The 27,973-nt window shown below is 41.2% G+C and overlaps 3 protein-coding genes and 1 long non-coding RNA gene across 7 annotated transcripts; 2 read left to right on the top strand and 2 right to left on the bottom strand.

Moving 5' to 3' along the window:
- Positions 1-2,476: 2,476 nt before the first annotated feature.
- hnrnph1 (heterogeneous nuclear ribonucleoprotein H1) lies at positions 2,477-8,326 on the top strand. Of its 2 annotated transcripts, none has more exons than XM_061272724.1 (11): positions 2,477-2,764; positions 3,814-3,909; positions 3,992-4,153; positions 4,399-4,542; positions 5,793-5,931; positions 6,484-6,662; positions 6,804-6,919; positions 7,023-7,158; positions 7,250-7,327; positions 7,416-7,508; positions 7,611-8,326. In XM_061272724.1, the coding sequence occupies exons 2-11, from the start codon at positions 3,828-3,830 to the stop codon at positions 7,721-7,723; spliced, it is 1,242 nt and encodes a 413-aa protein (XP_061128708.1). In that variant the 5' UTR covers positions 2,477-2,764; positions 3,814-3,827; the 3' UTR covers positions 7,724-8,326. The 2 variants fall into 2 exon arrangements, with proteins under 2 accessions (XP_061128708.1, XP_061128699.1); XM_061272715.1 differs by having other exon boundaries at positions 2,479-2,764; positions 6,484-6,698.
- rufy1 (RUN and FYVE domain containing 1) lies at positions 7,781-13,508 on the bottom strand. 2 transcript variants are annotated; one of them, XM_061272702.1, is made up of 17 exons: positions 12,996-13,508; positions 12,395-12,574; positions 12,216-12,333; positions 11,960-12,061; positions 11,762-11,885; positions 11,629-11,690; positions 11,311-11,446; positions 10,986-11,087; positions 10,792-10,908; positions 10,452-10,619; positions 10,292-10,389; positions 10,117-10,236; positions 9,499-9,628; positions 9,305-9,390; positions 9,181-9,229; positions 9,035-9,112; positions 7,781-8,951 (listed from the first exon to the last, which is right to left on the bottom strand). In XM_061272702.1, the coding sequence occupies exons 1-17, from the start codon at positions 13,303-13,305 to the stop codon at positions 8,808-8,810; spliced, it is 2,124 nt and encodes a 707-aa protein (XP_061128686.1). In that variant the 5' UTR covers positions 13,306-13,508; the 3' UTR covers positions 7,781-8,807. The 2 variants fall into 2 exon arrangements, with proteins under 2 accessions (XP_061128686.1, XP_061128676.1); XM_061272692.1 differs by having other exon boundaries at positions 9,305-9,399; positions 12,996-13,496.
- A 2,179-nt stretch (positions 13,509-15,687) lies between these two features.
- On the top strand, positions 15,688-19,697 carry hbegfa (heparin-binding EGF-like growth factor a). 2 transcript variants are annotated; one of them, XM_061272734.1, is made up of 6 exons: positions 15,688-15,919; positions 16,471-16,713; positions 16,787-16,985; positions 17,493-17,648; positions 17,778-17,861; positions 18,570-19,697. In XM_061272734.1, the coding sequence occupies exons 1-5, from the start codon at positions 15,877-15,879 to the stop codon at positions 17,848-17,850; spliced, it is 714 nt and encodes a 237-aa protein (XP_061128718.1). In that variant the 5' UTR covers positions 15,688-15,876; the 3' UTR covers positions 17,851-17,861; positions 18,570-19,697. The 2 variants fall into 2 exon arrangements, with proteins under 2 accessions (XP_061128718.1, XP_061128727.1); XM_061272743.1 differs by lacking the exon at positions 17,778-17,861.
- Positions 18,176-27,345, bottom strand: LOC133150303 (uncharacterized). The gene is made up of 2 exons (XR_009713752.1): positions 23,622-27,345; positions 18,176-23,526 (listed from the first exon to the last, which is right to left on the bottom strand). It is a non-coding gene; the product is annotated as an uncharacterized LOC133150303 (long non-coding RNA).
- Between the last annotated feature and the right edge of the window lie 628 nt (positions 27,346-27,973).

Genomic DNA, 27,973 nt, shown 5'->3' with positions numbered 1-27,973 from the left:
CACTCCAATTTATTTTAAACATAGAGCAAAATTCATTAAGTTGTTTTATTTTGCATTATTGTTATCTTTTTACAAATAAATCTTAAATCACAGTCAATTGTTTGTGTTTTATTTTGAATACAAGCTGCCTATTGTAAATTCACTGTTCTGCCTTTCATCAGAAATAAACAAAAGTTTTTTCTTCAAAATTATCTGTATTGGTTTTGATAGAATTGTTCTGCTTCAAATGTATTGTGGTATTGGTTATTTGGTATTAGTATTGGTGATTACTCAAGAGTTGAGTAATCATACTAGCATTAATGTAAAAATGGCACTGAACCTCTTTAATTAAAAGCATTTAAACAAAGTTGTGTTGTTTCTATTTTGAACATTTTGACGCCATTTTTTTCCTTTTTACAGCAAACGAAAATCACCTCCAAATATCTGATATGGTTTCCTTCTGATGATCAGTATCGACCGTGAAAAAAACATGATCGGTCTATCACTAGTTTAATATACAATCAACCTTTCTTTTTAAATTATAATAAACTGTCATTTTATTTTATTTGAAAAAATATTTCATTAAAAATGTTTTGGTGACAGTTGGTCTGCTATCTTCTAAATCAGTCGTTCTCGAACCTTTTACACAAAACCACTTACAAAAATACTGATTACTACAAAAGCCATCATGATGACCAATATTAAAGTGCAGTTCCATATTAGGTCTAATAGCACTATTTATGTGGCCAGCACAAGTCTAGCATTAAGCACAGTCTAACTTTGCGCAATGATGGGGTTTTCCTTCTTTTGGTATTGTCATCGATGGGCGTTTGTAGAAACGAGTGTTTGCGCTGTAGTGGGAGTGAACTCAGCTGACTTGATTCTCGACCAATCGAGGTAACTCCTCTCATTCCCTTTGAATTCCACACACGTGAGGTTTCCGGGCTACATGGCGAAGCATAACGGACTTGCTCGCTGGAGTAAATGCAGCCCATTCAATGAATTGATTTCTATAATTATGCATATGTTTCGATGTCATATGAATGAATCTGATGACATCCACCATACTATCAGTGGGGTGAGCAGTCTGGCTGATCAAATCCATCCAAATCATGTTACACCACCTGCACAACAATTTAGACCTGGTTCCACCTGGCTTTGGGTCTATAGTCCACTTTCTGTCACTAAAGTGCTCGTGTGCCTGTCTACAAAAATATGGCCCAGTTTTGCGCTTTCACAGAACCTTGCACGCATGTTTTACGAGTGTGGAATGAAACAGGCGTACCGGGTTATGTCCATGCAGCCACAAACATCCATCCGTTCACTTTCTATATCATACCCCATTTGCTGTGTTCTGAAAGGGGAGCAAACACTTGGAACGTGTCCCAACTGACTTTGCACAAATGGACAGCTCACAATACTCCCATTCACAGTGTCAGTGATGGGAATGGAGCCCATGCTGTCTGCAAAGATGTCAGAGACTAGTAAACCACTGTAATATAATTAGTCTTCAAACACAAATACTTATATACATTTTAATCCAAAATATTTTAATTGTTCTTCAAGAATAAAAATGGGGGTTGGGACTGAGAGACAATGGATAGAGAAATAACTATTTACAAGGAGTGCCGCAAAGCATGCTGGCAGGTGTGTGGCCTCACCTTGACTAGAAATAATTGCAACAATAGACCGATATCCAATGGACAATATATATTTTATAGATCTGTGTAACTAAAGAGTTGTGAACTAAAATGTAAACAAAGGAAATGGAGAAACCGTATAGAACCGGTGTTTCTTATGTTGCTAAGCCTTAGAGCTTACCTTCAATGAAGTGTACAGAATAAACAGATGTATGGACTGTGTATCTGGCCAGAGTCTAGATAGGTAGATAAATAGAGAGATATGCAAACAACACAAAGCAAGACAAGAATACTGAATTTCTTATCACATGAAATATCAATACAAGTCTATTTAGATAGACTCCAGCTTGACCAGAAATTACTGTTGAGGCATGAGAATAGGTTTCTTTATCTTCATTTTATTATTATTATTGTTTTTAATGAGGGCAGGTTTATTCTCAGCCTGCCAATCAAATTTAATTTCTCTTGCTAAACATTTTATCCATAGTTGCAAATACCTCAAGATGAGGTCAACAGTTGGAAGAACGATGTCAAACTAGACAAAAAAATCCTTGCATTACAGGACAAGCAAAAATACCCACAGACTATTTTCATTAATGGACCAACTTGCTCTTTTGCGATGAGATCCTGACAATATGTTTTTTATTATATATTGTATGATATAATTGTCTTTGTGTATTATTTTTATTTTTGCTGTTGTATCAACCGTACACTTTTCTGTGACAATGATGTATGCCTGAATTGTTTGTATGTGGATTTTTTTTAGTTTTAAAAAAAAAGCTCAGCCCGCCATCCCGTGCTTGGTTTACGTCATCCCTTTGGGCGTGGACGCACATTCGGGCGCCTTTCAGGGTTGCCAAATTAGTTTTAAAGACGCAATAAAGGTTTTGATCATATTTTGTCCGATATAGATATTGTTTCGTATTTTCTAACAGTTAAAGCAATCAAAGGATTTTCAATGATTTTATAGGACTCTAATGCTAATTAACTTACCAATTGAGTCTCAAGCGTGCTTTCGTGCTTCTTGAAGGAGGTTAGTTCAAACCCCTGGCAACCTTGCCTTCGGTTACTTTCGGCTACATCGCGCTCTCACGGAGGCCTTCGCATTCCCTTTCCGCAGCGTGTTCTCTCTGTGATTGTTAAAGGTAATGCTCTCGCTATTTTTTAAAAATACTTTCTCCAGGGCATACTTAAGATCCTGTGGTATGATTATAGCTACTAGCAGGGTTTTCAAACGCATTTACCCATTTAGTTAGCAACTGCTAACCTGGAAGCTAACGAGTTAGGCTATAATGGCGCAGGCTGCGAGGGCCGCTTTTGTTCTTCAACCAGCGTGCGGTATTGTGCACGCGCGCAAATATGGAGAAAACCGGTCATTAACTATTCATGTGGTATCTTCAGTCTGTGAGAGCAATAGTTGTAATTTGCCATATTTAATATTGTAGAAATTGGCCATTTGCAATGAACGCACCCAAGTATTCCATTCCGTGAAGTAGCGCCAGTCATACGGTGAAGCGTAACAACTTTTTATTACGGCTGTATACAGATTTTTCTTGTATGTGTATTACCTTTTTAAACGCAAAAGCCAATTGTTACAATCAAGTCCAAAACATTAGTAGTACTCAAAGATTCCGCGAACCATATCTGTGCTTATTTCAATTAAACGCATGATTTTGTTAGTGTCCGAATGTGCACACTATTCCCTTATAACGTGCGCTATTAAGTAGTTACGCAATTTTGTAGGGGTGTCCGAATGTCAATGGAGCATATATGTAGGACGCACAAAACTACCCTCATGCACTTGGAAAAGTATTGACCATCGATATTTACTCTAAAGTTGAATGTAGACCACAATGCATTGCGAGCAGGTAAACAACATGGCGGCATAGTTACATCCCACGGGTATAATTCATTCATTTTATTTAAGAGAAAATATCTGCAACAAAGGAATTAATATTTTTCATTCACAATAAATAGGTGAAGATCTTAATGCGCCGCTTCATCATGACACGTAGGGTGGTCACCTAATAGACGACGAGAAGAAAACTACTGAGCTGTCAGTTCGAATTGATTAACACGATGATGATATTCGGACACAGCCCTTTTGCGATGTTTCATATATGACCCCTATTAAAAATTCAATGTTCACTATGAAGTTTCATATGTGAGACTGATTACAATGTTTTGTTGAAAGGCTTGTGACCAGATATGGCCGATGAAGGGTACGTTGTACGAATCAGGGGTCTCCCTTGGTCCTGTTCGGTGGATGAAGTGCAGCGATTTTTCTCAGGTGGGCCTCTTTGATTACTTTAAGTGGTGGTGGGGGATGAAATAAATGGTCGGTTCCAATGTATCTTACGTTTCAATTTTAGATTGTAAAATTCTTGGCAATGGCGGCGGCGGCGGCATCCACTTCACTTCCACAAGGGAGGGTCGTCCTAGTGGAGAGGCATTTGTCGAGCTGGAAGCAGAAGAAGACCTCAAGCACGCCTTGAAGAAGGACAGAGAAACTATGGGGCACAGATATGTAGAGGGTGAGCGTAATTACAGAGAAACGAATCTTATTCATTGCCAGAAAGCATTCCATGCACTCTTGTAAATATTCAATATAGAAAGAGAATTAAAAACAAAAAATGTTTTTTTCCCCCTCTCACATCCTTTGAATACATTGAAATGTATTTAAAACTATTAAAGACCTCTAGTTGCATTGTGGATTACCTTTTCATGTAACCTTTAATGGGGATCACAGTCCAATGTAAATTGTCTTTTGTTCTAACAGTGTTTAAATCAAACAATGTGGAGATGGATTGGGTCATGAAGCACACTGGTCCAAACTGTCCAGAGACAGCCGGCGATGGGCTTGTACGATTACGAGGTCTCCCCTTTGGCTGCAGCAAAGAGGAGATAGTCCAGTTTTTCTCAGGTAAGAAGTTTTCTTCATCTGCGACTGTGATTTGATCTGCCCTCCAGTCATCTTTTATTGTTTCCATTCTCTCGTAGACTGAACAATTCATGTCCGTTTTACGATTCCAAACCCCTCTGACACTGAGGAACAGTTATAATAATCTTGTTTGTTATTCCAGTATTGAGATAAATCTCTTACAGTGATAGACATTCAAAAGAAGCTCGGGATAATTTACAGCTTTGCTTTGTTCAAGGGCAGGAATGTGCTTTGCAAATGAGATGTGTCCGTATTTATTATTTTTTCCGTATCCCCTTTTCATTACTCACCATTTTGTTTGCTGCCATTATCACCTAACAGCTCTTGTTTGTCAGTTCTAAAGCTTCATCAATGACATGATCGATTTGCAATTGCCAAATTAAATCGGCCATTTTCATCATCGATTGATCGTTTTGCGTATTTTTACTTCCCTCATATTTCAGATTTGTAAATGTGAATACTTTTTGGATTCTTTGCACTTCTGTGACAATAGATTGAATATTTTTAGCTTCTGGACAAGAAACATGTAAGCGTTGGCATTTATTCCAATGTTTCTTAACAAACGGCTCATTGATTAATCGAGAAAATAATCCACATATTAATTTATGATGAAAATAATGGACAAATGCAGCCCTAGTCAAAGCAGTGTAGTCCAAAAAGAGCAAAGTCAACACCTGCTCTGTCCTGCTTTACCGTACATGCATCATTGACGAGTCAAGCTATACAAAAAGTCATCTGCTGTGTTGGGCCAGTTTAAAGTTAGTCTTGTTACTTTGACCTTATTAATCGAAGCGTACCGGCAACCCCCCCCGGTGAAATATGGCAGGGTGGAGTGCGGAACATACTGCAAAAGTTTCTTTCATCCATTTGGCTGGAAAACAATTCGATGGACGTGCCAATGTAAGCAACGCTCAATGTTAATTTGAATGTCAACTGCCAGATTGTCTCTTCATCTACAGACCTGATACTAGCCGAATGTGCCCCTGTCCATCCCTCTACCCATTCGTCTATCATTTCTTACGCTTGTAATCTGTTCCAAATTGACAGTGGCCGGTTAACAACTTAACCGGTATGTGTGACTATGTTTAGAGTGTTCCATAAGTTTTTTTTTTTTGCTCTCTCTCTCGCTCTCTCTCTGTCTCTCTCTATCTCTCTCTAGAGACATTTCTTTGTGTGATTGGGCATGTGATTTAATATGTTCCCCGCTGGGGTTATCTGTCCTTGGGTTGAAGGGTTGGAAATCGTGCCAAATGGGATAACTTTGCCGGTGGACATCCAGGGGAGGAGTACGGGGGAGGCCTTCGTGCAGTTTGCTTCACAAGATATAGCTGAAAAGGCTCTAAAGAAACACAAGGAAAGAATAGGGCACAGGTGGGGATGGTTGGTTGGTTGGCTGGAAACATTGCTGCTTTTCTTATGGTGTGCACCCTCAACATCAACTCACTTGACACGTTGACTTTGTTCTACAAACATATTAACAACCTACATGACAGAATGCAACACATTGTTCCTTGGAAACATGTTTGTAAAAGTAAAATTGACAAATTCTGGCAACAAATAGTATGTCAGTAGTCGACTGATGTGTAGCGGTTTGTATTGGTAAGGATAATCCCCGGATGCCAACTTTGCAAGGACACGGAGCTCACCTTCACAGGTAACGCTGCCCCACTAATAACAGGACAATGGCTGCCACGGCAACAACACGGGGCTTCTGATTTTGAGTTTTAAGTAAATCCAGGTAACCATAAGAAAAGTCCAATTTGGCAAGCTTCTTTGTTTGCAGTTAAACTCCATTTCAATTAACATGGCCTAAGCAACATACCGTCTTACTGTGATGGGCTACACCAAGACAGAATCTGCTTAAGCAAACCCCGCCGCTAAACTTTTCCCCGTTCCCTCACTGTGCCATCCTATGCACACTAGGTACATTGAGATCTTCAAGAGTAGCCGCGCCGAGGTGCGAACTCATTATGAGCCCCAGCGGAAGCCCATGAGCATGCAGAGACCGGGGCCGTACGATCGGCCTTCTGGTACACGCGGCTACAACATGATGAACCGGGGCGGCTCCTACGACCGCATGCGCCGCGGAGGCTACGGAGGAGGTGTGTCGAGCGGACGAAGAAGTGAAATCCGATTTGGTGATCAATTGTTGCGACATTCTCTCCATTTATTGCCAGCATGGCACACGTGGTAATGCGATGGGAAATAATTCCTCCTAAATTGTCTTTATGTCGATGGCCCAGGTGTTTCGGACAGCCGATACAACGACGGCGGTGGCTCCTCCTTCCAGAGCACAACGGGTCACTGCGTCCATATGAGGGGGCTTCCTTACAGAGCCACAGAATCGGACATCTACATTGTAAGGCCGAGTTGACCCAAATTAGATTACGGCAAACGCTTTGGGCACTATTTTTGGAGACTGTAAGGTGTTAAAGCCCCCTTGCTGTGCTTGTTTGTGGCAGTTCTTCTCCCCATTGAATCCGGTGCGCGTTCACATTGAGGTCGGCCCCGACGGCAGGGTGACCGGGGAGGCTGATGTTGAGTTTGCAACACACGAGGACGCTGTGGCTGCCATGTCCAAAGACAAAGCCAACATGCGTGAGTTTGGCAGAAGTGGCACTGGCGAGCTCAAAAGTCGCAAAGCGTAGGAAACCTTCCTTGATGGTGGTGATCTTTTTGTGTCCCTCAGAGCACCGCTATGTGGAGCTGTTCTTAAACTCAACAGCAGGTGGCAGTAACGGCACATACAGCAGCCAGATGATGGGCGGTAAGTATGGCTTGCAGCAGTCCCAACTTCTTGTTTTGTTGCAAGCACAACAGAATGTCTTTTTTTCACCCGTTGTTTTTCCTCACAGGGAGTCAATCATCATATAGTGGCGGCCAGTTGAGCTCCAGCTATTCAGGTGGCTACAGCAGCCAAGGAAACATGGGTGGCTACAGTGATTATAGTGAGTGCCTTAGCATTTGTCCTCAACCCCAAAGACCTTTCTTAGTGTAGATTACCATGGAACGCTGGGGTCCTATATTGTATATTTTCTCTCTCTTGTTAGGTAACCAGGGCGGAATCGGAAGCAGTTACTATGGTGGTGGTGGTGGTGGTGGTGGAGGCGGCGGCAGTAGCAGAAGTTCCATGAATGGACTCAGTGGGGGTTGGGGCATGTAGGCTTTTTTTTTTTCTTTCCTTTTTTACCGTTGTACCATTTAGTTTTTTGTACGCGTGTGTGTTACCTCGCCATTTTGCTGCAATCAAATGTCTCACCCATAAATAAAGGTTAAGGTGCGGTTGTGAACGTATTGCATTTGTGGGCTTTGTAAAGAATTTTTACACTGCATGGGCCAGAGAATAGAAAAGTCTAGCATTGTCTGCTATCACAGTTGTGACCTGTACGTTCCTGTCTTAAGGGGGCTCCATTTTCAATACTGGATTGGGTCTGTTATTTCTTCGGACACGCAATTGCAAGCCATCTTGTATTGCTGATGTTCTACCACATTTTGTAAGAGTGCACGAACAAACGTAATGTTTTAGACCTTGTTTAAGCTTTCTCAACAACACTTTTGTTTAATTTACAGTGCTAAAATATAAATCAAAATTCAAATTGACAATTGCAGCATACTTGAGGTGACTAATTGCAAGGCACTTTTTCTTGACGCGAACCATCGGGAGCAAGTCAATCTGGAATCAGTTGACATGACCTGTCCTCTGCCTGTAATGCTATTTGTATTTTCTGTAAGCAAAGCGAATAAACTAGTTGGACTGTCATGAAAACATTGCAAATTTTATTCATTCTTTATCAAGTTAAAAATGTGTAGTTCTCCAGATTATAGAAAACAGCTCTTGTGTACACAATCCACCACAAAGTTAATACATTCTAAAATATATTTCATTTTCATCTTTTTATACACTGTTTGCAAAGATGCAAGAGGACCGACGTAAACTTAGCTACTGCAGTGCATTGCAATGTGAAAAATAAAATGAGAATTCTGGAAGAGAAGAAAAAAAAAAAAACTTTGTGGAACCTCAGCATACCTACATAATAGAAAAGTTCATTCAGTCCTGGCCAACTTGACAGTTAACCCCCGCCGCCCAGAAAAGTATAACTTAACAGTAATGCATCCATGCAACACATGGATGTTCCTGAATTTCAGGTAGCAAGTTCAGATCTACCCCAAATTGACATTCATAAACAAACGTGGTGAAACCGTGTCTGTGCGATGTGAGAGCCAAATGGTGGCGGAGCAGTGTTGTGTCAAGAAGATTTGGATGAATTCCTCTGCAGCAACAAGGAGTGACACATGTCACAAACCCGCACGGGACGAGGATACGAAGGTAAGGCCAGCTCGTTACTGGAACAAGTGCTGCAGTAAATATCGCCGCAATTCCTGCAGTGGTGCTAACAACCAAACCGGGCGAGTGTGAGACAGCAACATTGCAACGCTTGTCTTCGATCTGAATGACTAGAAAAGGAGAAATTACCTTTCTTCGTGAGATGGAGAACTCTTTTTGGCATTGCTTGCATTGCGTGGCCTCGTCATCTTTTAACCAGGCATGGCCCTGCAAGGGGCAAACGGTATTTAACAGTGTTTCAAATATATAATTAAGAATAATATTTCCCATTTTACCTTCAGGGCTTTGTTAACTTCCTTAAAATCCTCCATCTTGAGTTTAGACCTTGATGGAAAAAAACATGACATGAGGTGTCACTGGCAACTAAAATAAAATTGGTTAACTTGATTGTGCACTGACTGGCTGAGATGCAGCCCCATCTCTTGCAAAGCCTGCTCTTGTTGCTCACACATCTGCTGCAGCTGCCGTTTCTCCTCCTTCAGATCCTGCAGCTCCTTTCAATAAATAAGTAGACCATTCATCTACCAGAAATGAACAGTTTCATGGAAATAATGTGAGCTCTACTCCTTCAAATGAATCCCGGAATTACTGACAGCGTGCAGGCCTTGGAGTTGTTGCAGTTGCGTGCGAAGCTCAGCACTGTTGTCCTGCTCCCTCTGGAGGCTTTTCTGAAGGCCTTGTCGCTGTTCCCGTTCAACCACAAGGTCCTTCTCCAAGCCCAGCCTGACCACACAGAAGACAAAGAAAGTTAAATGTCCAAATTGTCCACTTTGAAACATTGTGAATTCATACAAGGCCTGACACAGATGAAAGTTTAATATCATTTAGTTTTTCTCTTCTTGAGGCACAAACTTACAGTTGTGCCCCTATTTTATCATAAATCCACAAAGGTTTTTACGGTCAACAGAAACAAATGAAATAGATCAAACGGCACGGCTCAGTGACACAGTAGGTCGTCTCCCAATCAGAAAGCTGTGGGTTTGATCCGCAACTGTTTTTGCATTCAACAAATTGCTCTTTGTATGTAACAAACTAAAATAAAACTAAAAAAACAACATAGCATTTTCCAAAAAAACAAAAAACTAGCAAAGCTTCTTCGACAACTAATTAACACTAAATGAATTTGAAAAACCAAAGTCAAAACAAAAGAACTGTTATGACAAATCCCAAGGGATTATAACTTCCACACCGCACAATGACAAAGCGTGTACCTGAGCGCGTCCAAGTCACTCAGTTGTTTTTCAAGAGTGCTCACTTTTGCCTCCAGCTCCACCCTCAAGTCTTTATCTGATTGGTCGCTCTTCTCTCGATCCTTTTCGGAATTCTGAAGCCTAAAAAGAAGTTGATTCATTAACATCATCAATGTGATCAACGCTCAAAACGTACCTCAGCTCCAGCTCTGTCATGGCTTTTGCCATGTCGTCCATCTTCTGCTCCAGCTGTTCAGCCTCTGCCTGTTTTTTGGCCGCCTCTCGTTCAAAATCCTGCAGAGTCCCAAAGTTGGTTAAAATGCTTCTTGTGTTTAAGTCTAACTACGAGCACGTACTTGTGCTTTGTTGAACATTTGAAGGTTCAGAGTTTTCACTTGGTCCAGCTGGAGTCGCAAGGCAGCCAGTGAGTCTTGTTTCTCGTGCGAGTCTTTCTCCAGCAGCTTCATGGCCATCTCCATCTCCTGCTTCAGCCCCAACTGCAGCTCCAGCTCTCGCTCCAACTCCTAAACATTGCCGACAGGTCAGATTGCAGACGCCGCAAAATCAATAGAAAACTGACCACCAGATGTTAAGGTGCATGATGTCATTAATTGCCCCTTCTTTGGGTGAATGGCCTCGACATGTTTATACACTAAATAGCAACTGGTTCTGAGCGATTAACGACGGATACGTGACCTGGTGAATGCGCTTTTCTTCCTTGTACTGCTTCCACACAACATTATACATTTCATCTAGGCCTTGCCGGGTTTGTCTGTACGTCTCCAGCTCCACCTGGCTATCCTGAAGTACTGCCTGGAAAAGCAAAACACTAGATGTTAGTTTATTCAACCATTTGGCGTCATGTCAAACTGAAACATTTGCATTCAGACCTCTTCCTTTTTCTGACTGGCCAGCAAGATCAGCTCGTTGTCTTGTCTCAGCTGTTCCTGTTCTTCACGCAGAGCGTTGATTCTGTCTGTCGCAGCCGCCAGCTGAATGAGATGCAGTCGATCGGAAATGGTCATTGTGGATTATTTGTTGTGCATTTTTTATTTACCCAAATATTGAATTAAAAAAAAAGAAAAGGAAACTGAAGACTCCCTGAAATGCATTTGATTCATTCTGAAATAACAATCAACCCCTTCTCATTGACAACTGTCAGGTTTATTTAGCTGACTATACATTTTTCTAACAACAACTGATTCAACTTCTGACCTCTTCTACAAGTTTGCTGTTGGTTTTCTCCAGGGAGTCCATTTTGGCCTGAAGATCTGTAACGGTGCCACTGAGGTGACGATTCAATTCTTCAATGTAATGCTTCTGATCCAATATGGCAGTCATTTTGGCGTTACTGAAAAAGCATAAATGAGACAGAAACGGTGAGAAAATGAAAAACCTTTTGGAAATGTCCTTTTAGACTAGAGGGGCACCAATTTTGTTGAAAAAGAGGTAATGATCTTTCACGACACACTTCTATGTGCAGTGGCACAGTGGTCACCAATCACAGACCTTGATTTGTGAGCAGATACTCACTCTTTCGGGGTCTCAGTGCTTGTAGAGTCTTTCAGGTAGAGGGAGAAGTCAATGACTCCCACCTAAATAAGAAAAAAACACTGTTGTGTGTCCTCCTGTAAACAATACAAAGGAGATAAGGTCGCTCACTCACTTGAGAATCCAGATCTTCTCCTTTAATACAGAGGTTTGCATCGAGTACATTGAGGCCCACGAGCAGCCCCCCCATCACCGCTCCTTCCTCCTCCATCATCAGGGCCCCAGGGTCATAAAACTCACTAGGACACAAATGTGATAATAAGATGGGAAAATGGCAACATATTAGACACGACTGAATGAAACTCTTACTAACCTGAGGAGATCTTTGCAGTCCAACAAAGCTTTTATATAGTCAGCCATTGTCTTCTGCATGAGCGCTAAATGCAGCCACGCCCTTCCTTTCCCCAAACCAGTCCTAAAAGACAAAACAGCCATCGAACAACTTCTCAACCCTCGTTTGAAACCCTAACCCTCATCTGAAACCCTAGTTTGAAACCCTAACCCTAATTTGAAACCCTGACCCTATTTATAATTATAGTTGCACCAGAAAATAATTTGTCAAAGCATACTTGATGCCGGGCATGTCTCTGGCACTTGTGGCTATGTTGGCAGATTCTGGACACAACCGCTCTGTCAGTTCCAGTGGTCCCCAAATGGATTTGCTCTGACTGATGAAGGACTTCTTGGCTGGGGGAAAAAAACGGACATACAGTTACTGCTATTACAGTACACGTTTTTGAAGCGTTACCTTTTAGCCCATGTTTGAGGCAGTGCTCCAAGACTAAGAAAAACTGCTGCAAGGGCGGGTACTCGGAGTCCAGCGTCCTGCCCAAACTTAGCGAGGATTGGATTAAAACCTTGATGCTGAGCTTCAACATGCTGAGAAGATTGGCTCTTTCTATTGCCATCGGGTCTTTGGGAGCAAGCACTGATTTTTTTTTTTTTAACAGAAAGCACAAACATTTTAAAAACATTCATCAGACTTTTGTAGAACATTTTATTATGAGCGTCGCTTTACATTGGAAGCAGTTAAAAGATGTATTTGATATCTTGATAAATGCCTTCTACTTCTTATCTTTCTCATCTTTATACTTGTGAGGACATAACGGCGGAGTAGTACAAGGATCTCAAAGATATCGAACAAAAGCTCAAACGGCTTTCCGTGCAGAACACGCCAGTAAGACGTCTGAGAAAGTCATTCAAAACAAAGAAAGCCTCCATGACGACGGAGGCATAATAACATCTAGATTTCCCCTCTGGATGTCATGTGTCTGACATCTGACAGCTAAGGAAAACTCCAAAGAAAAGGGTCGGTCTAAGCCTAGGTATCGGTATTCTATCCTGCTTACCTGGAAGCTTCTTTCCAGTGTAGGTTGAATCAGTTTCGGGGTCTTTTTGTGCAACGGTGTTCTCAGTAGAGTTCCTCCGGGTAGAAGCGTAGCTCACCCCGCTACTAAGTGTCTCGGTGGCCTTGCGAGCCAGCGACAAAAGAGGAGCCGACCAGCTGCTCTCCGACGGCGACCTCTCAGCCGGGCCGAGAGCGTTGTTGTCGCAGGCATTGTCGTCAATCTCCGTGTTTGAAAGTTTGGCGACCTCTTGCTCTTGTTGCATGTCGCCATCTTCTGCATTTGTGTTTACTTCTCCCAACTCGTCGGCCATGTTTGCCCCCCTCCTTTTTTTCAGAATAATCACGTGACACGTCACACAGTTATTAAAGCGAATTTAAAACTTCACTACCGCCGTCTATTGACTGGAGTGCAAACTGCAGTGACGGAAATCCATAATTCGTCTGACCTTTCACATGTGAAGCAAATTTATTGTCAAAAGTGACAAAATAACTCACACTCTTGACCTAAAGGCAAATACACTTGCATTAAAAAAACAAAAAGTATTGTACCGATTAACAAAGCAAGGAGTGGAATGTAGAGATCTGTTTTCAAATAGAGTAAAATAAAAAAGTCTTCAGAAAAATAAAAATGCAAAATACCAACATGAAAAACAAAAAACAAGTATTTGTACTTTGTTACTTTTCCCACTGTTTGAATAATTGTCAATTTTGCACATGTGAAGCCCTTTGAGACTTGTCTGTGATTAAGGGCTATATAAATAAACTTGACTTGAATTAAAAACACTATGCCTGTCATGAAATGTTACTTTGAAACCCTCAACCTTGCATGACACCCTAACACTTTCCTTCAAGCTGTAGAAACTCCAATCCATGCTTGATACTGCTATAACTAGGAGTTAATGTCATATGAAATAAGTATATGTACAACTGCTTTTAAGACCACCCTGTATTTGACCAGAATTTCGCTGTTGCACAAAAGGTTGAAATCATGATTTTGCAACAACTGCTGTTTAGTAGATCAACATTTGTATTACACAGAAATTGAGATGCCCTGACTGAAGCCTGTGCGCCTAGTTGTTTATGTTTCTGGTGTGTGTAACTTAAGACACAGCAGTGGTCTTATTTTGCAGCGAGGGTTGTGCCAACAGACATGTCTATTTTGGCCTGAACCCTCCCAGTCTAGTATTCTTGTCACACTCTTAAAAATAATACTTTTCCTGCAAGAGAGAGAGAGTGAGAGAGCGCGTCCCCCTATTAAAATGTAAGCAAGCATAATATTTTCTCCAAATATTAAAAAGATATTTATTTATTTGTGATTGTGTGTAGTGATAAAAAAATAGAGCAATTTTGCTTTTTAATATTCAGTAGTTTTTTTAATTGTAGTGTTGTATGTTATTTTTTTAACTGAGTAGAACACTTTTTTCAGCTGCAATTTTTTTAAAGAACTTTAAAGTTGATCTGAACGTTTCTAAATTGGTCCTAAAATGTGATTCATAACAATAGACTTCTTAAACTATTAGCACACAAGCAGTTACAGTGTATGCTTCCATGTTTTTATTGACCCGAATATGTAAATATCTTAGTGCAAACCGTGATACATACAACATAAAGTAGTTTGCAGTTCAAAGTACGTCGTTAGTTTGGGTTCAGTTAGCAAACTACAACCCTGTTGTTCTGTTTTTTTGCGGTCAGCTGTTGCAAAAAAGGTTGAAATCATGGTTTTGCAACAACTGCTGTTTAGTAGATCAAAAATTTTCTTACGCAGAAATTGAGATGCCCTGATGGAAGCCTGTGCGCCTAGTTGTTTATGTTTCTGGTGTGTGTAACTTAAGACACAGCGGTGGTCTTATTTTGCAGCGACGGTTGTGCCTTCCTTCAATGTATTGTCCAGTGAGAGACGTTCTTGTTTATTTTTTAAATTTCTCATATTTGTCAAGAGCGATGTTAGCATGTGCCAGAGATTTCTGCATTTGTGTAGCCAACGCTACAGAAGTTTTCTTCGCCACATTGAGCATGCTGTCTTGTAGTCTAGCAGGCATCTTTATAGAATGGCCAAATGTTTGGAAAGTTGGAACAGAGTTGAACTTTCTTCATTTATCTTAGTGTGGACTGATGAACCCTGAGACTCAGAAATAATTTTGTAAGCTTTTCCAGCTTCTTGCATGTTCCAATTCTTCTGAGAGCTCTTTAGTGTGAAACATGGTCAACATATGGAAATGATTCTTCAGAAGTTTATTTATTTATTTATTTTTTGCTTGGTAGCATCTGAAATCAACATTTAACGTTGGCTGATTCTGAACCCTGATTTGCTCTTTGAGAAGGGTTTAGTCGAGCGCTTTGTAGGTCTATTGACTACCACAAGATGGTGCGCGCGAGCGAAAGGTTTTCGCACGCCCATTCGCTGCTGCCTTATTGTGTTTCCTCAGTGAACGATCGACTATTTTTTAAAAATCGTTTTGTAATGTAAAAACTTAAGTGTTTGTGAGTCGCAAATATCTACATGTACACATTTTTACTATGTATTTTTTAATATTTTATTTACTTATTTTCAATACTCCACTGAATAATGTTTCTAGCATCATTAGTGTAATAAATGCAATAAAACCGCGTGTGTGTGTGTGTGTCTGTGTGCGTGCGCGAGTGTGGGCGCGGCCAAGATCGCTTGCCCCTTAAATACGCCGGAGCCTCTCTTCTGATGCTCTTTCGCTCCGCTTTACGCGCAAGCCACCCTCGTGTGAACTACCATCAAGAGGTCAAAACCTGGCGGAATAAACTGACGCAAATCCATCAGGAAAAAAAAAAGAAAAAAAAAAGGATTATTTATTTATTTATTTATTTATTTTCAAATTAGTTTCCCCACTACTTCTACAAGTGTTGCCATCATGAGGATTTGGAGTGTTGTACTTTTACTGCTTCACGCACTGGGTAAGTTTACATGTTGAATAACTTCCATTATTATTATTATTTATAATGCCTCTCTATATATCGCATTGACGTGGTTATAAAACCCTACAACCCTTATAAAGTGACTTGTAAACCTGCTAACTTTTTTTTTTCCGCCAAGCCTTTTCTTGATGCCAGGACTATCCAAAAGCTAATAAGGGCGTCTCGCTATTTCAGCGCGTGCTTTTATGTAACTGGATCCATTTATTTTTAACTCATATTCTTGTCTGACATTCGCTGTCTGTTCACAACTCTTGAATGTGAAAGCTTGTGAGTGTGCCCTTTCATGAATGTATTGTGTTTTGAGTCAAAACTTCCTCAGGGATAGGTCAATGAATGCCAGTAGGTCTTTGGTGCCTGTAAAAAGCCACACGAAAAGCGCAAAGTCCAACCCCTCATTCAAAGCCTTGGGAGCATGTTTCAACTTGTCCATATTGGTCCGCCCACCTTGGCACACTCCTCACTTCACCCCAATGAGAGCAATCCCGGTCTATGCGCTTCCTAACTCTTCCGGTTGTTTTCTTTGTGTCCAGTGGCATCCAGACTGGCTTGCGGCGCGGCGGTGGACCGTTATGACAGCAACAGGCAGCGGCACACGACTGTCATAAACTTCCAGGACACTAGCAAAGACAAAAGGCCGGAGGAGGAAAGCAGAGGAGGCGCAACGGTCGCGACACGGGAGGATGAGGATGAGGAGTATGATGATGAATACTATGACGATGGGGATGAATATGAGGACAGCACGTCCGGGGATGATGAAGTGGAAATGCCAAGAGGTGAGGACTTGAGAGTCATCACAAATCATAACACCTCTAGCAGATGTATTGACAATGTGTGTCTTCTATTTAGTTGCAATGTCAAGCAAGCCCCAAAACCCGTCTGTCATCGTGGAGGCAGAAAATACAGAAGGACAGAGAAGACGAGGGAAGGGAAGAAAGAAGGGGAAAGGGAAAGGAAAGAAAAGGAATCCTTGCCTGAAGAAATATAAAGATTATTGCATCCACGGCACGTGTCAGTACCTGAGGGACATTCGACAGCCCTCCTGTGTGTGAGTACCAAATCCACTTTTAGATCCTCTCCTTACTCTAGTGTTATAAGACTCCAGGAGTTTTCACAATTAGAAACTTTCTATTGGAATTAATGAGAATTTTGGGGAATAAATAATAATAAACAATACAAAAAATCGAAAATTGAACATTGTTAGGGAACTTTAAAGTAGCTGGGGAAAATGAATTTTCACATAATGCTGAGTAAAATAACTACATTTCATGCAAGTATACAGTTGAATGTTGCTTTGTTGATTTTTGATGTTGTTGTTGAGTTGCCAGTCAAAATTTGACTGGGCAAGGAGAGTTTGCTTCTTAGATGTTTGCTTATGACAAAACAAAATGTTTATGTTTATGTTTGAATATGATACATTTCCATGACACTACTCTCAAGTCCCAGTTCATTTTTCAATTAAGCGGGCCAAAAGCTAAACTTCCTAGCACCTAACTGGAAAATGTCCTTTGCTTCATAACCCCAATAATGAAGGAACCTTTCCATCCATGTGCAGGTGCCACCCGAGCTATTCAGGGGAAAGGTGTGAATTGGTGACCCTGCCCGTTGAGAGACCTCAGGAGGGCTACAACCGCACCACGGCTCTGGCCGTAGTGGCCGTGGTGCTCTCGTCCATCTGCCTCACCATCATTGGCCTTCTACTCATGCTCAGGTGCGCCCAACGCTACGTGAACACACGCAGTTCCACATACATGCATACACTCCAGCTGTACAGGGAATCGCAAAGGATGATTTGTGTAACAATTAGGCATAATTAGCCCCGTTTTCTGATTGATTCCAGGTTTCACAAGCGGGGAGCGTATGATGTAGAAAATGAGGAGAAGGTCAAGTTAGGGTTAGCATCCAACCACTGACGAGACAAAGGGTGAGTACATATAATCTCAATTCAATAGTATGTCTAGGGCATTTAGTGGTCTTCTATTAAAAATCATCCACAGAGGAAGGCTAATTTGACGAAATATGAAAAGTACCTGACGCAAGTATTCAGACAGTAGTTACAATCATATACCGTTTCAATATAGCTGACTTTCGGGTCAGTTACTGCAGTTATATTCAATTGACAAAAAGCCTATACTTTTTGGCCTCTGGAATCCAAGAAGGAGCTTGATGGGTTCATTCGGCTAGAGCAGGAACGGGCAATTTAAATGATGGAAGGGGTCACAATTTTTCAAAATAGCAAATAGCGAGAAATCGCGTATAATTTACGCCATGTGTTTTGCGGGCCTCGATTTGCTCATCAAGGGTTGGGAAACCTATGGTGCGTGGGCCATACACAATACAGACTGAGAAGGAATTTGGCCTGGCCCATAATTTAAATCTAAAACCAAATGGCGCGTTGGAGGAACTCTACTAAAACGTTCCAAATCATTTAACCAGGAAGAAGTATGTGTTTGTTGATGCCAAAAAGTTTCACCACCCCGGTCTATATTTTTCCCCAAGATACATAAATTGACGAGATAGTGTCGTGAAGCGCAGGGCTAATATCTCACAATGACACACGTTTCCTTCCACGTTTTTGTATAAATTGCAATGCTTATCTCATTGTTTGCTGTCTTTTCTCCTCTCGTGTTAGGCAAAGAAGCGGCGATACTACCTCAAAATAGAAAAAGAAGTGAACCACAGAAGGAGGTCCTGGTGAAAAGCAAAGGAACACAGACGGATGAAGAAGGGAAACAGGGGGCGTCCGCTGCAACCCTAGCTGGATGTTCACGTAAAAAAAAGATACAAATGGACAGCTCAGCGTATCCCCGTAGGCCCCAGGAGAAGAAGACAGCCACATCTGAAGGTGGAATATCGGAAGGGTCGGGGGATGGACTGGAATGGAAGTGTGGCAAGCACTAGACAAGAAGTAGAAGAAGTGAAAGGAACATTTGCTGCTTCCTGATTGTGTGAAAAGAAGTTTCAGACTGAACTGAATCTGATTCAACATCAACAAAGAAAGAGCTCAATCTGGAATCATTTAAAACAGCAAAAAACAAAGAAAAAAAATAGGCAACGTTTTATATTTTCCCGCACAAGCGCATTGTTTTTTTTTCTGTACAGTAAACAGTATATTTATACTTTTTAATTTATTTATTTAAGCTAACTGTATTTATGTAAGTTTTAACCTCCAACAGTTTAAAGTGGATGTTACAGTTGTTTTTATATTCCTTATTGGATTTTATTTATTTAAAAAAAAGTCAAATGCTTGCAACTCCTGGACACAAAAAGTGTTACGAAAAATATAACACATTCTGATTTCATTTTGGCACTCAGAGCATGATCAGTAGCACTGTAATGTTTTTTTGTTTAAAAAAAAGAAGTTTTTTACTGCTTAATAGTTTTTTCTTTTCTTTTTTTTTTTAACTGTCGTTTTCACTGAAAACAATCTTAGCGGCATCCCGCTCAATATGGGACAGTTGAGGGTTGATTGGTGATGAATTCCCTCAGAGTTGTCTGCGTCTGAGCATTGAGTGCCAAAATGGTGATGAAACTTTCAAAAGGGAGTCCAACATTACATTTGGGACCTGGAACTGTTGAAACAATTTTGATGTAAATCCCATGTTATTATCCACGTCTCACCATCATTTAAAGAGAGATTCTTACAATAACAAGCAATAAAATGTGAATTCAAGTGTTCGACGCTTTCAAAAACTGCAGTTCTGAAGTGATTTGTTTTTTAAAAATGTGATTTAATTAAATAAACGATCCAAATTCTTAACGCCTGTGTGCTGCATCTTCATTTACTCAGGAGTCTACAAACTGGAACAATGATGACATTGTGTTTCAGTCATCAGTTAAGTAAGGTCAAGGGTTTTTTTTTTAGCTCTTGGTTTCACCTCCGGACTCTGCTAACACACATTATTGTAATATTTTAAAATGTCTCGTCGGGCTCATGATGAATTACGCCAAGCTGTTCTGTTGGAGCCAACAGGCTTGAGTCTTATTAATAGTAAACACAATATTTTCATTTCCTATCTGAAGCACCTGCATCCTGCAGTCTCCTGAGGCAAGCACACATGTTGAGTTGAAGCTGTATGGAGTTTATTTAGCCTTTAAACTTGACTTTTACAGTCTGGGAACAGTCTGGTCACTTCATCATTCGTCCATTTCATCAAAAAGAACATACAAAATGATAATTAACCGCCCATTACCTATTTTCTGACCCTATTGACTAAAGCCTGCAGGAAATGATTATGAAACAAATATTTTTAGCTTTAGGTGACAGTTACTTCGTTTTCTTTTAACTTAACTCATTCACTGCCAATGACGACTCTTGACATCAAACATCGGTTTGAACTGGGCTGGTACTGATGAGTTAATGTATCTCAATTTTCAATGAATAGCCTAAATTTGAAATGCAGATTGCCGACATCATCAAAGTCATCATGACTGATCAATGAGAGACCTTACAGCCATGTGAACATTTTCAACAGATGTACAATGTGGTGGACACAGCAGTTTACACGCTCGCAGAGTTACGCATATGGCCAACCCAACAGATGTCATGTTCAAAGACACGGCACCAGCGAGAACATCTGAGACCTCGGCCGCCCCTGGATGCCACTGGGGTTCACAGAAACCACATGCAGTAAATAGTCGCAGGATGCAACAATGCTGTCATGTATGTGGCACACGCGGTTTTAATGAGGTTCGAGGACACCCGAAAGACCCAGCTGGGCTCAAAGGCAAGCTGAAAGTGACTCACCCCTTGAAGTCACCTCCTACACGGAAGTTGTTACACAGCTTGTGTATGTGAGTGTGTGTCGGCTTTCTTTGCTGGTGAGGGTTAACCCAACTTTTATATGTAAAAAGCCGCAGTACTTCCTCAGAAAAACGCAGGGAAGATGTATGTTCAAGCCCTTCATTTCCTTACTCATTATTCTGTCACATTTCAAATAAAATGGTGCCTCAACCTATTCAAATGCTTTGACAGTGAATCTCCATTTATCACAGGGAATACATTTCAGAACCAAGATACGTGAAAGTCTGCACTATCGAAGTATCGTATGAATAAAAATGACTTTTATATCCTTTGAGCACATTTTAATGCTTTAAAATATACTTTTAAAGTGTTCCTTTGCACTTATTCTGGCTGTTTGCAAAAAATGGCAACCACTTCAACAAAACTTAAGAAAATGAAAAGGAGACTCTCTCTTGCCTAATTGCCCAATAAAGAGGCAAGTGTGCTTGCGTCAAGATGTATTTTTTACCCCTAGTTGAAGTACATAAAGCAAAAGGGTTAGAAATTACATACGGTACCGAAACACCAGTACATTCAACCACACTAAAATGTTCTTTTCCAAAAGTCCACTAGCTTAATGCTGACGTATAATACAAAACGGCATAGATGAGCAAAACCAAATTCGCATCGCTGTTATAGTAATTATTATCCTTGTGCCCCCAGTCGTCTACACACTATTCTAATGAATACGAATTTGCTAAAATAACCTACTGTCAATACCTTAATCTTGGATAACAAAGAAATGGATGAGTAACAAAAAAATTGCCTTTAAAAATTAACATTTAAACTCAAACTAAGACTAATTTGTGACATGAATGCGCATTAGCGTTTGCACATACGTGTATGTGTGACAGGGGATGGTCACTTACAGTAGTCAAGCCACCTAATCCCGTCCCCTCAATGTCAAGTAGCAAAGACACCGAAATAGTGTCGTGCCGTCATGCTCGCATAGCTGCTATTCCCGGGATGACGGAATGCTGAGAGAAGAACGTTCGCTCTGTTCTGTTTCTTAAGCACAGGGGTATGTAACATTGAACTTGTGATTACATTTACAAGAGGCACTGTAAACTGTCAGGCAAGAAATTCAGTACCCCTGGATTCCAACAATTCAGTTGAACATTTTTGGATTTTTTCCTTTGCAGTGCAATTTTTGTTTGCATGATTTTCTATGTGAAGAATTGTCCACCTTTGAGGTTCCACTGTAGTGTGAAAATATGCTCCGTCTGGGTTGTGAATGAGATAGCATGTTTCTGGTGATGCCATGGCCTCACCGTAGTATCATTGACCCATGATCATCCTTGTCTTTCCAAAGAGTTTTTCTCAGCATGTACAGATGGACGGAATAAAAACAGGTGATGACCTTCCTTACTATTCATCCGTGCCTGGGTCAGCACTGAGATTGGCTGGCTAACTCACAAGATTCTAAAGTAAGCTAAGGCGCCATCAAAAGATCACTCTGCAAAGTATAATTAAGTAGACAGTGGCTGGACTTGATTCGGTCTCAGTGAGGATGGTGAGTTTGTTGTGGAAAGGTGCTTCCTGCCCTGCCGAGAGGCAACAATGGGTGCTTTCCATGGAAGTGCGTACGCCGACAGTTGGAAACGCAATTATTTTCTTACCGCACCTCATCAACAGGAGCTGATGTTGTTAGGTGATTAAATTTTGAATTTACCGTAAAGGGCGAGTGGTTGTTCCCATTCGCAGCTGCTGCTGCTGCCAAAGGGAAGCCACCCAGGACTGATGGATGAAGTGGTGACAACATGGCCGCCGTTATGGCGTGACCGAAAAGGGTACGCGCTCAATGGACGAGCACGTGGACGCTGAGGTTGACAAAGCGACAGAGGAGTAAGAGCGAGATAAGGTCAGCAGTAACGTGAGACGGAAAAGATGACTTCCTGTCACTTCCTGTCCACTACCTGCTTTGGTCTTTATTCCTGTGCTGCATACATCTCTAATATCCCCAGCTCCATTTCCTCATCCTGTCTCCTTTTAGTTCCTCTTCCTGTGTGCTTCGTCACAAACGGATACATGCGCTAAGTAATGAAAGCACATGCCTAATTTTCTTTGAGCTTATTTACAGACTGTCCAACATCCTCCAAGTGTTATAAAAATGTGACTCTTACCAGCTACTGAGTAAAGGACACCTGCATAATCCAGTACAAGAGTGATATCTAAAACTGGGCTTTTTAAATTGACCCACTGCAGCAAACAATTGCATGTTTGACATTTTGGTAACGGTGTGTAACACAAACACAAAACGTAGAATTAGAGATAGTGGATTTTTATGACAAACGTGATAACATTGCAAATCCCAGAATTTTGAGTAAAGGCCCTATCTTGGTGCCCAGTGCAAATCTAGTGCAAAGTCTAACTGTGGCACATGGGTGGATTTTTATTTCTTTTGGTATCGATATGTATCGAAATGGGCATTTGTGCCATTGTAGGTGTAAACACAGCTAACTTGATTCTTGGTCAATCAAAGCCTGCAGATGTTCACTCTAAAATGTAAGAACACTTAATGCACTGAAAGGCCACCCCTATTTTCTTCCTGTTTATTATGCTATATCATTTCCAATACAATAGGTAATAAAATACAACACATAATTCACGAGGCATCACAGTAACTATGATTTCTTTGCAGTATCTCCATATAAGGGTAGATGCTGAGACCATTGTAACTCATCAAATGCAACAAAACCTATCAATGACGTGGTGTTTTTGTGTCATTGGCTTGCTTCTGCCCTCCATGTCAGCAGGGTCCTGACTGTGCAGGGATGCCAGCAGATTCCCCATTGCTGATGTCACCCTGCTGGACAGACACTGTTATGTATCACATTATTAAATTCTCACTGAGCTCTATTTAGGCCCACATGAGTCTGACGGTGGCATCGCATTACTTACTGGGCACCAACAGTTGGGTGAGAAAGAGCCATCGCCCAAATACGCACACACACACGCGCACGCGCGCGCACACACAAAGGCATAACCAAACAGATAGGAAGGAAGGCTGACTGTATGCTTGACTCATCTGTTTTCTCTGCCTTTTACAGCGGGCCCTGCGGTTCTGTAAAACTCCTCCCACATCCGTCCAGTGTTTGTTTGCAGAAGCAGGCAACCTATTGGTGGTTTTAAAGGATCAAGAGGACGCGTGCTACTCAGTTGAGGTGGCTGCCGCCGGGGCCAATTACAAAGGAGGAGGATGGATGTCAGAGTAGACAGCAGAAGGCTCTGGTTACCAAATGAGTGGGCTGCAGACATTCTTTTTCACTGTCTTTCCTCTGTGGTTGACTGCTGTGCATACCAAGGGGGGGGGGGGGGCACCTCACTTGGCCCCACATTGCTAAATATTTTACACTGTGACTGTTCCAGTTTGATCTTGAAAGTGGTGTGGAGAAATTTCAGTCATGCAAAACTCCCTTTATCACCTACCTCAAGTTTTTTTTAAATTATTATTTTAAAAATGCCCATTTCAACCTATGAAGTTAAATTAAAAAATGTTGATTACATTTGGAAAATATACCAGAGTAAAAAGAATTCTCATCCCATTCCTTCAATGACTTCAGCTGCAGAACTAATTCTAGAAATGTATTGTATAGCTAAATATCTTACATGTGAGCCAGTCTCATTCCACTTTTTGTTGTGCAAAGTACAGTATACTAAGACCAAAAAGGAATTTATCATCAGCCGCATGCAAAATCTCATATTATCAGTGCATTCTGTAACAACGTTGTATAATATTCTCAGAGAGTGTATGATCACATGTGCAATGTCGGTTTTAAAAATGAAAATCCGTCCCTTGAGGCCACACATTTGCCCAGACTGAGTTGAGATGAAACCTTAGTGCATTACCCGGCACCCTTCACTTTATCATTCCTAACTTGAATACAGCTAGCCCATTAAAAAGCCATTAGTTGTGATATTTCCCTGTCATGGGGGAATCCAGCAGTATTTTTCCAGCAAAACCTGGACATTTTTACACTGTGGGTGGTCTGAGGTAAAAGTTCCGGAGATCACCAATCATCATGATTCATTACCTAAGAGAGAAACGTCGTCCTGACCAAAATGTCGACCTCACTGGCTGACTTCTTAACCATAAGATTGTCAATATTTATAGGCCATGACCAGTGTGTCGACACCCCGTCGCTTAAACTACGAAGGAGCTCCAAGACCAGGAACATGTAAATCCCATGAAGAGATGACCTTAGTTCTTTTGAAGTCATCTCTTTTCATTTCTCTTGCTGTCAACAAATTCGCAGATGATGACATCACATGAAGCTGCCCACAACCTCTTGGTGGGGTCTGTGATTTCAGCACCACTTTCTCTTTTTTTGCTTCTCCGGCTCTATCTTCCCCTAGAAGAGTACGAGTGGGAGCTGCTAAGAGAGTTGGAATGCCGAGGGAGAGATCAGCAGCTGAAGGAGAGGACGCGCAGGGGATTTTTCCCTCCCCTCCCCTCTAGATGAGATCATGGATGATGGCTTCTCAGGGCAAGAGGCAAAGCTCGTGGCAGCTAAGACGCACCCCTGGCTTCCCTTCTGCTGCCTCATATACACAAATACACACTTGTCACAGATGACATCGAGTTTTCATCTCTGCCCATTACGCCACTACGGAAAGCTGCTCGAGTTTTATTCGATATCCTGGATATCCAATTCGAGGTCCATGTACTAGTAAGCGCTTTCTCACAAGACAATCGTGCGCGCTATAGAACGAGCACGGATACCGAGGGCCAAAAAAATCCTATATAAGTCCTTCTCACGAGGTGTTGGTGCTACACTGTGGCAGTTTAACACATTGACAAATCATTGTGTGTTTCACAAATGTCTAAAAACTGCGTTAATAGAAATTCTATGCAGTAAAAGTATGGGTCTTCTATTATATCTGTCGCTCTGAAAAAGATGTGACAAAAGAATACTCATGGTGTTCGCTACTCGTTATTCGGTAATTTTCATACACAGCTAAAAGTTGATATACTAGTACGATCATTTTACACCGAGTACCATATAAAAATACTTGGCTTTTCGATTCATCATGAAATCCTAAAAAAGAATATTTAAAATTATTATCAGACTGTAACATTGAGCACAATTTGAACATTAACACTGCCCTTAATGATATAAAAAATATCGAATAATTCAACTCAATTATGTTGTATATAAAGTTATGTCAATTGTAGGTAAATAAATATTTGAAAACACTTTTGAAAGGTTTTATGAAAATATTTTGTACTTAAAAATGAAACTGTGATTAACGTACTGTTTTTGATTGAAAAGGAGTTGAAACCACATCTGTGTTTTCAATATTGAAGTCAGTGATTCTTTCACGCACCACGAGAGTGTGCAACCAGTGTTACTAGTACCAGACTTTGAGAACCACAGCTCCCACTGTAGGATGATTGAGTCTTACGTGTAATATTTTTTCCACTACTGGATGGTGTTTCTGCACACTGGTACGGCAACTTTAGCATACGCGTATATTAATCGCGAGGCAAATGCGCTCTCGTTGACATCTGCACGCCATTACTTTGAAAACAAAAAACATTTGAGTATTTCTTTGATATCTCCCTAGTGCAGCATTCCGTGTCTTCACCAAAACAATTTTGCAACAGCAGGCAGTTTAGCGCAAGGCAGTCAGGTCAATCCCCATAAGGACACTTGAGCAGAGCCAGCCAAATAAAAAACCCTCTACCCCATTACCAGCGGAGAGATGGAAATAATTAGCAGCACTCGACTATTAGCCTAGTCAGCACTGCCAGTTGATTTCATCTTAATGTTGTCTCATCTCGACGAGTGATATCAGATTCTTGGTTCCGGTATTGTTGAGTCCCGCTGAGCAGCAACTGTCGAGACGGCAGGATGATGATGCTTATTATTGTGATTACTCAGCCTCTTTTCCTCCCGACGCATGAGTCACGCAGACCGACGCTTTGTGGCTTTGTGCCTCGGTGTGAAAAATATCTCTCCTTCTCCGCGCGTGGATTTCGGGAATGCGACATAGCGCCGAGGCTTTGTTGGGGCACAATGGGGCCCCCCAGATGAATGTTGCACATCCGTGTGGGTGCAGTTGTTGTTTTAATGCGCCCTCGGATCTTGTGAGCTGGATTACAGGAGTCACTCTTTGATGCCCAACCCATATACTGTACTACTGTCGGAGAGTGCAACAGTTGCTGGTATAAGGTGGACCAACTCTGAAGCCGCTAAATTCAGATTCAATGACTAAATCCATTTTATATATGTCTACTTGAACTACAATTCAAGTGACGCTTATACAATATGGCTATATTTACACAGACAGAACACATGAAACAATGATGCCTAACTTGCACATGAATAACTCCACAAAGCAGTGAAAACACAGCAATAAACCATTATACATTTGGAACACGGCTATCGAATGTTACAGACTACCTAGTTGGGCTGGGCTGACTCCTGGTGCAGAGGCCACAGTTTATAAAGGAAAAAGCCTTCTTACCTTCTAAAGGTGGGGCCCCGGGCCTCCAGACCGCAGAAGAAGCTCTCCCTCTCTTTGTCCAAAAACCGCTCAACTGGACATCACGTCGGGGTCACCAATTGTTGCGTTTTGTTCAAGATGTCCGTCGTTGAGCAAGAAAAACAAAGATGTGGAGTAATAGTTCTTTATTTGCAAGATCTTGAGTTGTTTCATCTGCTGAAGTGCATTGTGTACTGACTGCCGTAAAACAAACCAAGATCTTGCAAATATAGAACCAACTATTACTCCGCATCTTTGTTTTCCTTGCTCAATGACGGACATCTTGAATAAAATGAAACACTCCTTTCCAATGAGGGCTGTTTGTAGGACACACCTGTAACCCTAACCCTAACCCTAACCCTAACTCTGCTTTTTTGCTGGTATGTTTTTTTATTATCAGAATATGATCAACAAATGACCGTTTTTTCCCCATTTTGTTGTTATTTGTGCAGCTTTATTTTACTCTTCACTATTTCTGTGTACATTGTGGTCTCTACAAAGAGAATAGAGCAACGTCATGTGGTTTCTTGTGACGCATTTTGTTACCCTTGGAAATTCTACCCTAACAACATGAAACAAAACAGGGTTGGGGTTTGGAGGATAAGGGTGGCGGCAAGGACCTTGTTAAAACCCCCCGACTAACAACTACAGGTGGAAATGTACAGATCTCAGACAAAATGACCACAGCGCCTTCACACACCACGTGGTGTACCACAAGGCACAGTTCTTGGTCCCAACACGTTTGATTTTGACACGTTGAAGAC

The sequence above is a fragment of the Syngnathus typhle genome, linkage group LG1 (genome assembly GCF_033458585.1).
Source record: "Syngnathus typhle isolate RoL2023-S1 ecotype Sweden linkage group LG1, RoL_Styp_1.0, whole genome shotgun sequence".
Lineage (NCBI taxonomy): Eukaryota > Metazoa > Chordata > Actinopteri > Syngnathiformes > Syngnathidae > Syngnathus > Syngnathus typhle.
This window is presented reverse-complemented; position numbering and strand designations above follow the sequence as displayed.

Bases quoted from the DNA above. Each gene is read 5' to 3' on its own strand.
- hnrnph1 (XM_061272715.1), top strand. From the start codon at position 3,828: ATGGCCGATGAAGGGTACGTTGTACGAATCAGGGGTCTCCCTTGGTCC. The intron at 6,920-7,022 runs GTAAGGCCGAGT...TGTTTGTGGCAG, and splicing joins CAGAATCGGACATCTACATT to TTCTTCTCCCCATTGAATCC. The intron at 7,159-7,249 runs GTGAGTTTGGCA...TGTGTCCCTCAG, and splicing joins CAAAGACAAAGCCAACATGC to AGCACCGCTATGTGGAGCTG.
- rufy1 (XM_061272692.1), bottom strand. From the start codon at position 13,305: ATGGCCGACGAGTTGGGAGAAGTAAACACAAATGCAGAAGATGGCGAC. The intron at 11,691-11,761 runs GTGAGTGAGCGA...TTTCTTATTTAG, and splicing joins GAGAAGATCTGGATTCTCAA to GTGGGAGTCATTGACTTCTC. The intron at 9,230-9,304 runs GTCAGTGCACAA...TTTTCCATCAAG, and splicing joins ATGGGGCTGCATCTCAGCCA to GTCTAAACTCAAGATGGAGG.
- hbegfa (XM_061272734.1), top strand. From the start codon at position 15,877: ATGAGGATTTGGAGTGTTGTACTTTTACTGCTTCACGCACTGG. The intron at 16,714-16,786 runs GTGAGGACTTGA...TCTTCTATTTAG, and splicing joins TGAAGTGGAAATGCCAAGAG to TTGCAATGTCAAGCAAGCCC. The intron at 16,986-17,492 runs GTGAGTACCAAA...ATCCATGTGCAG, and splicing joins ATTCGACAGCCCTCCTGTGT to GTGCCACCCGAGCTATTCAG.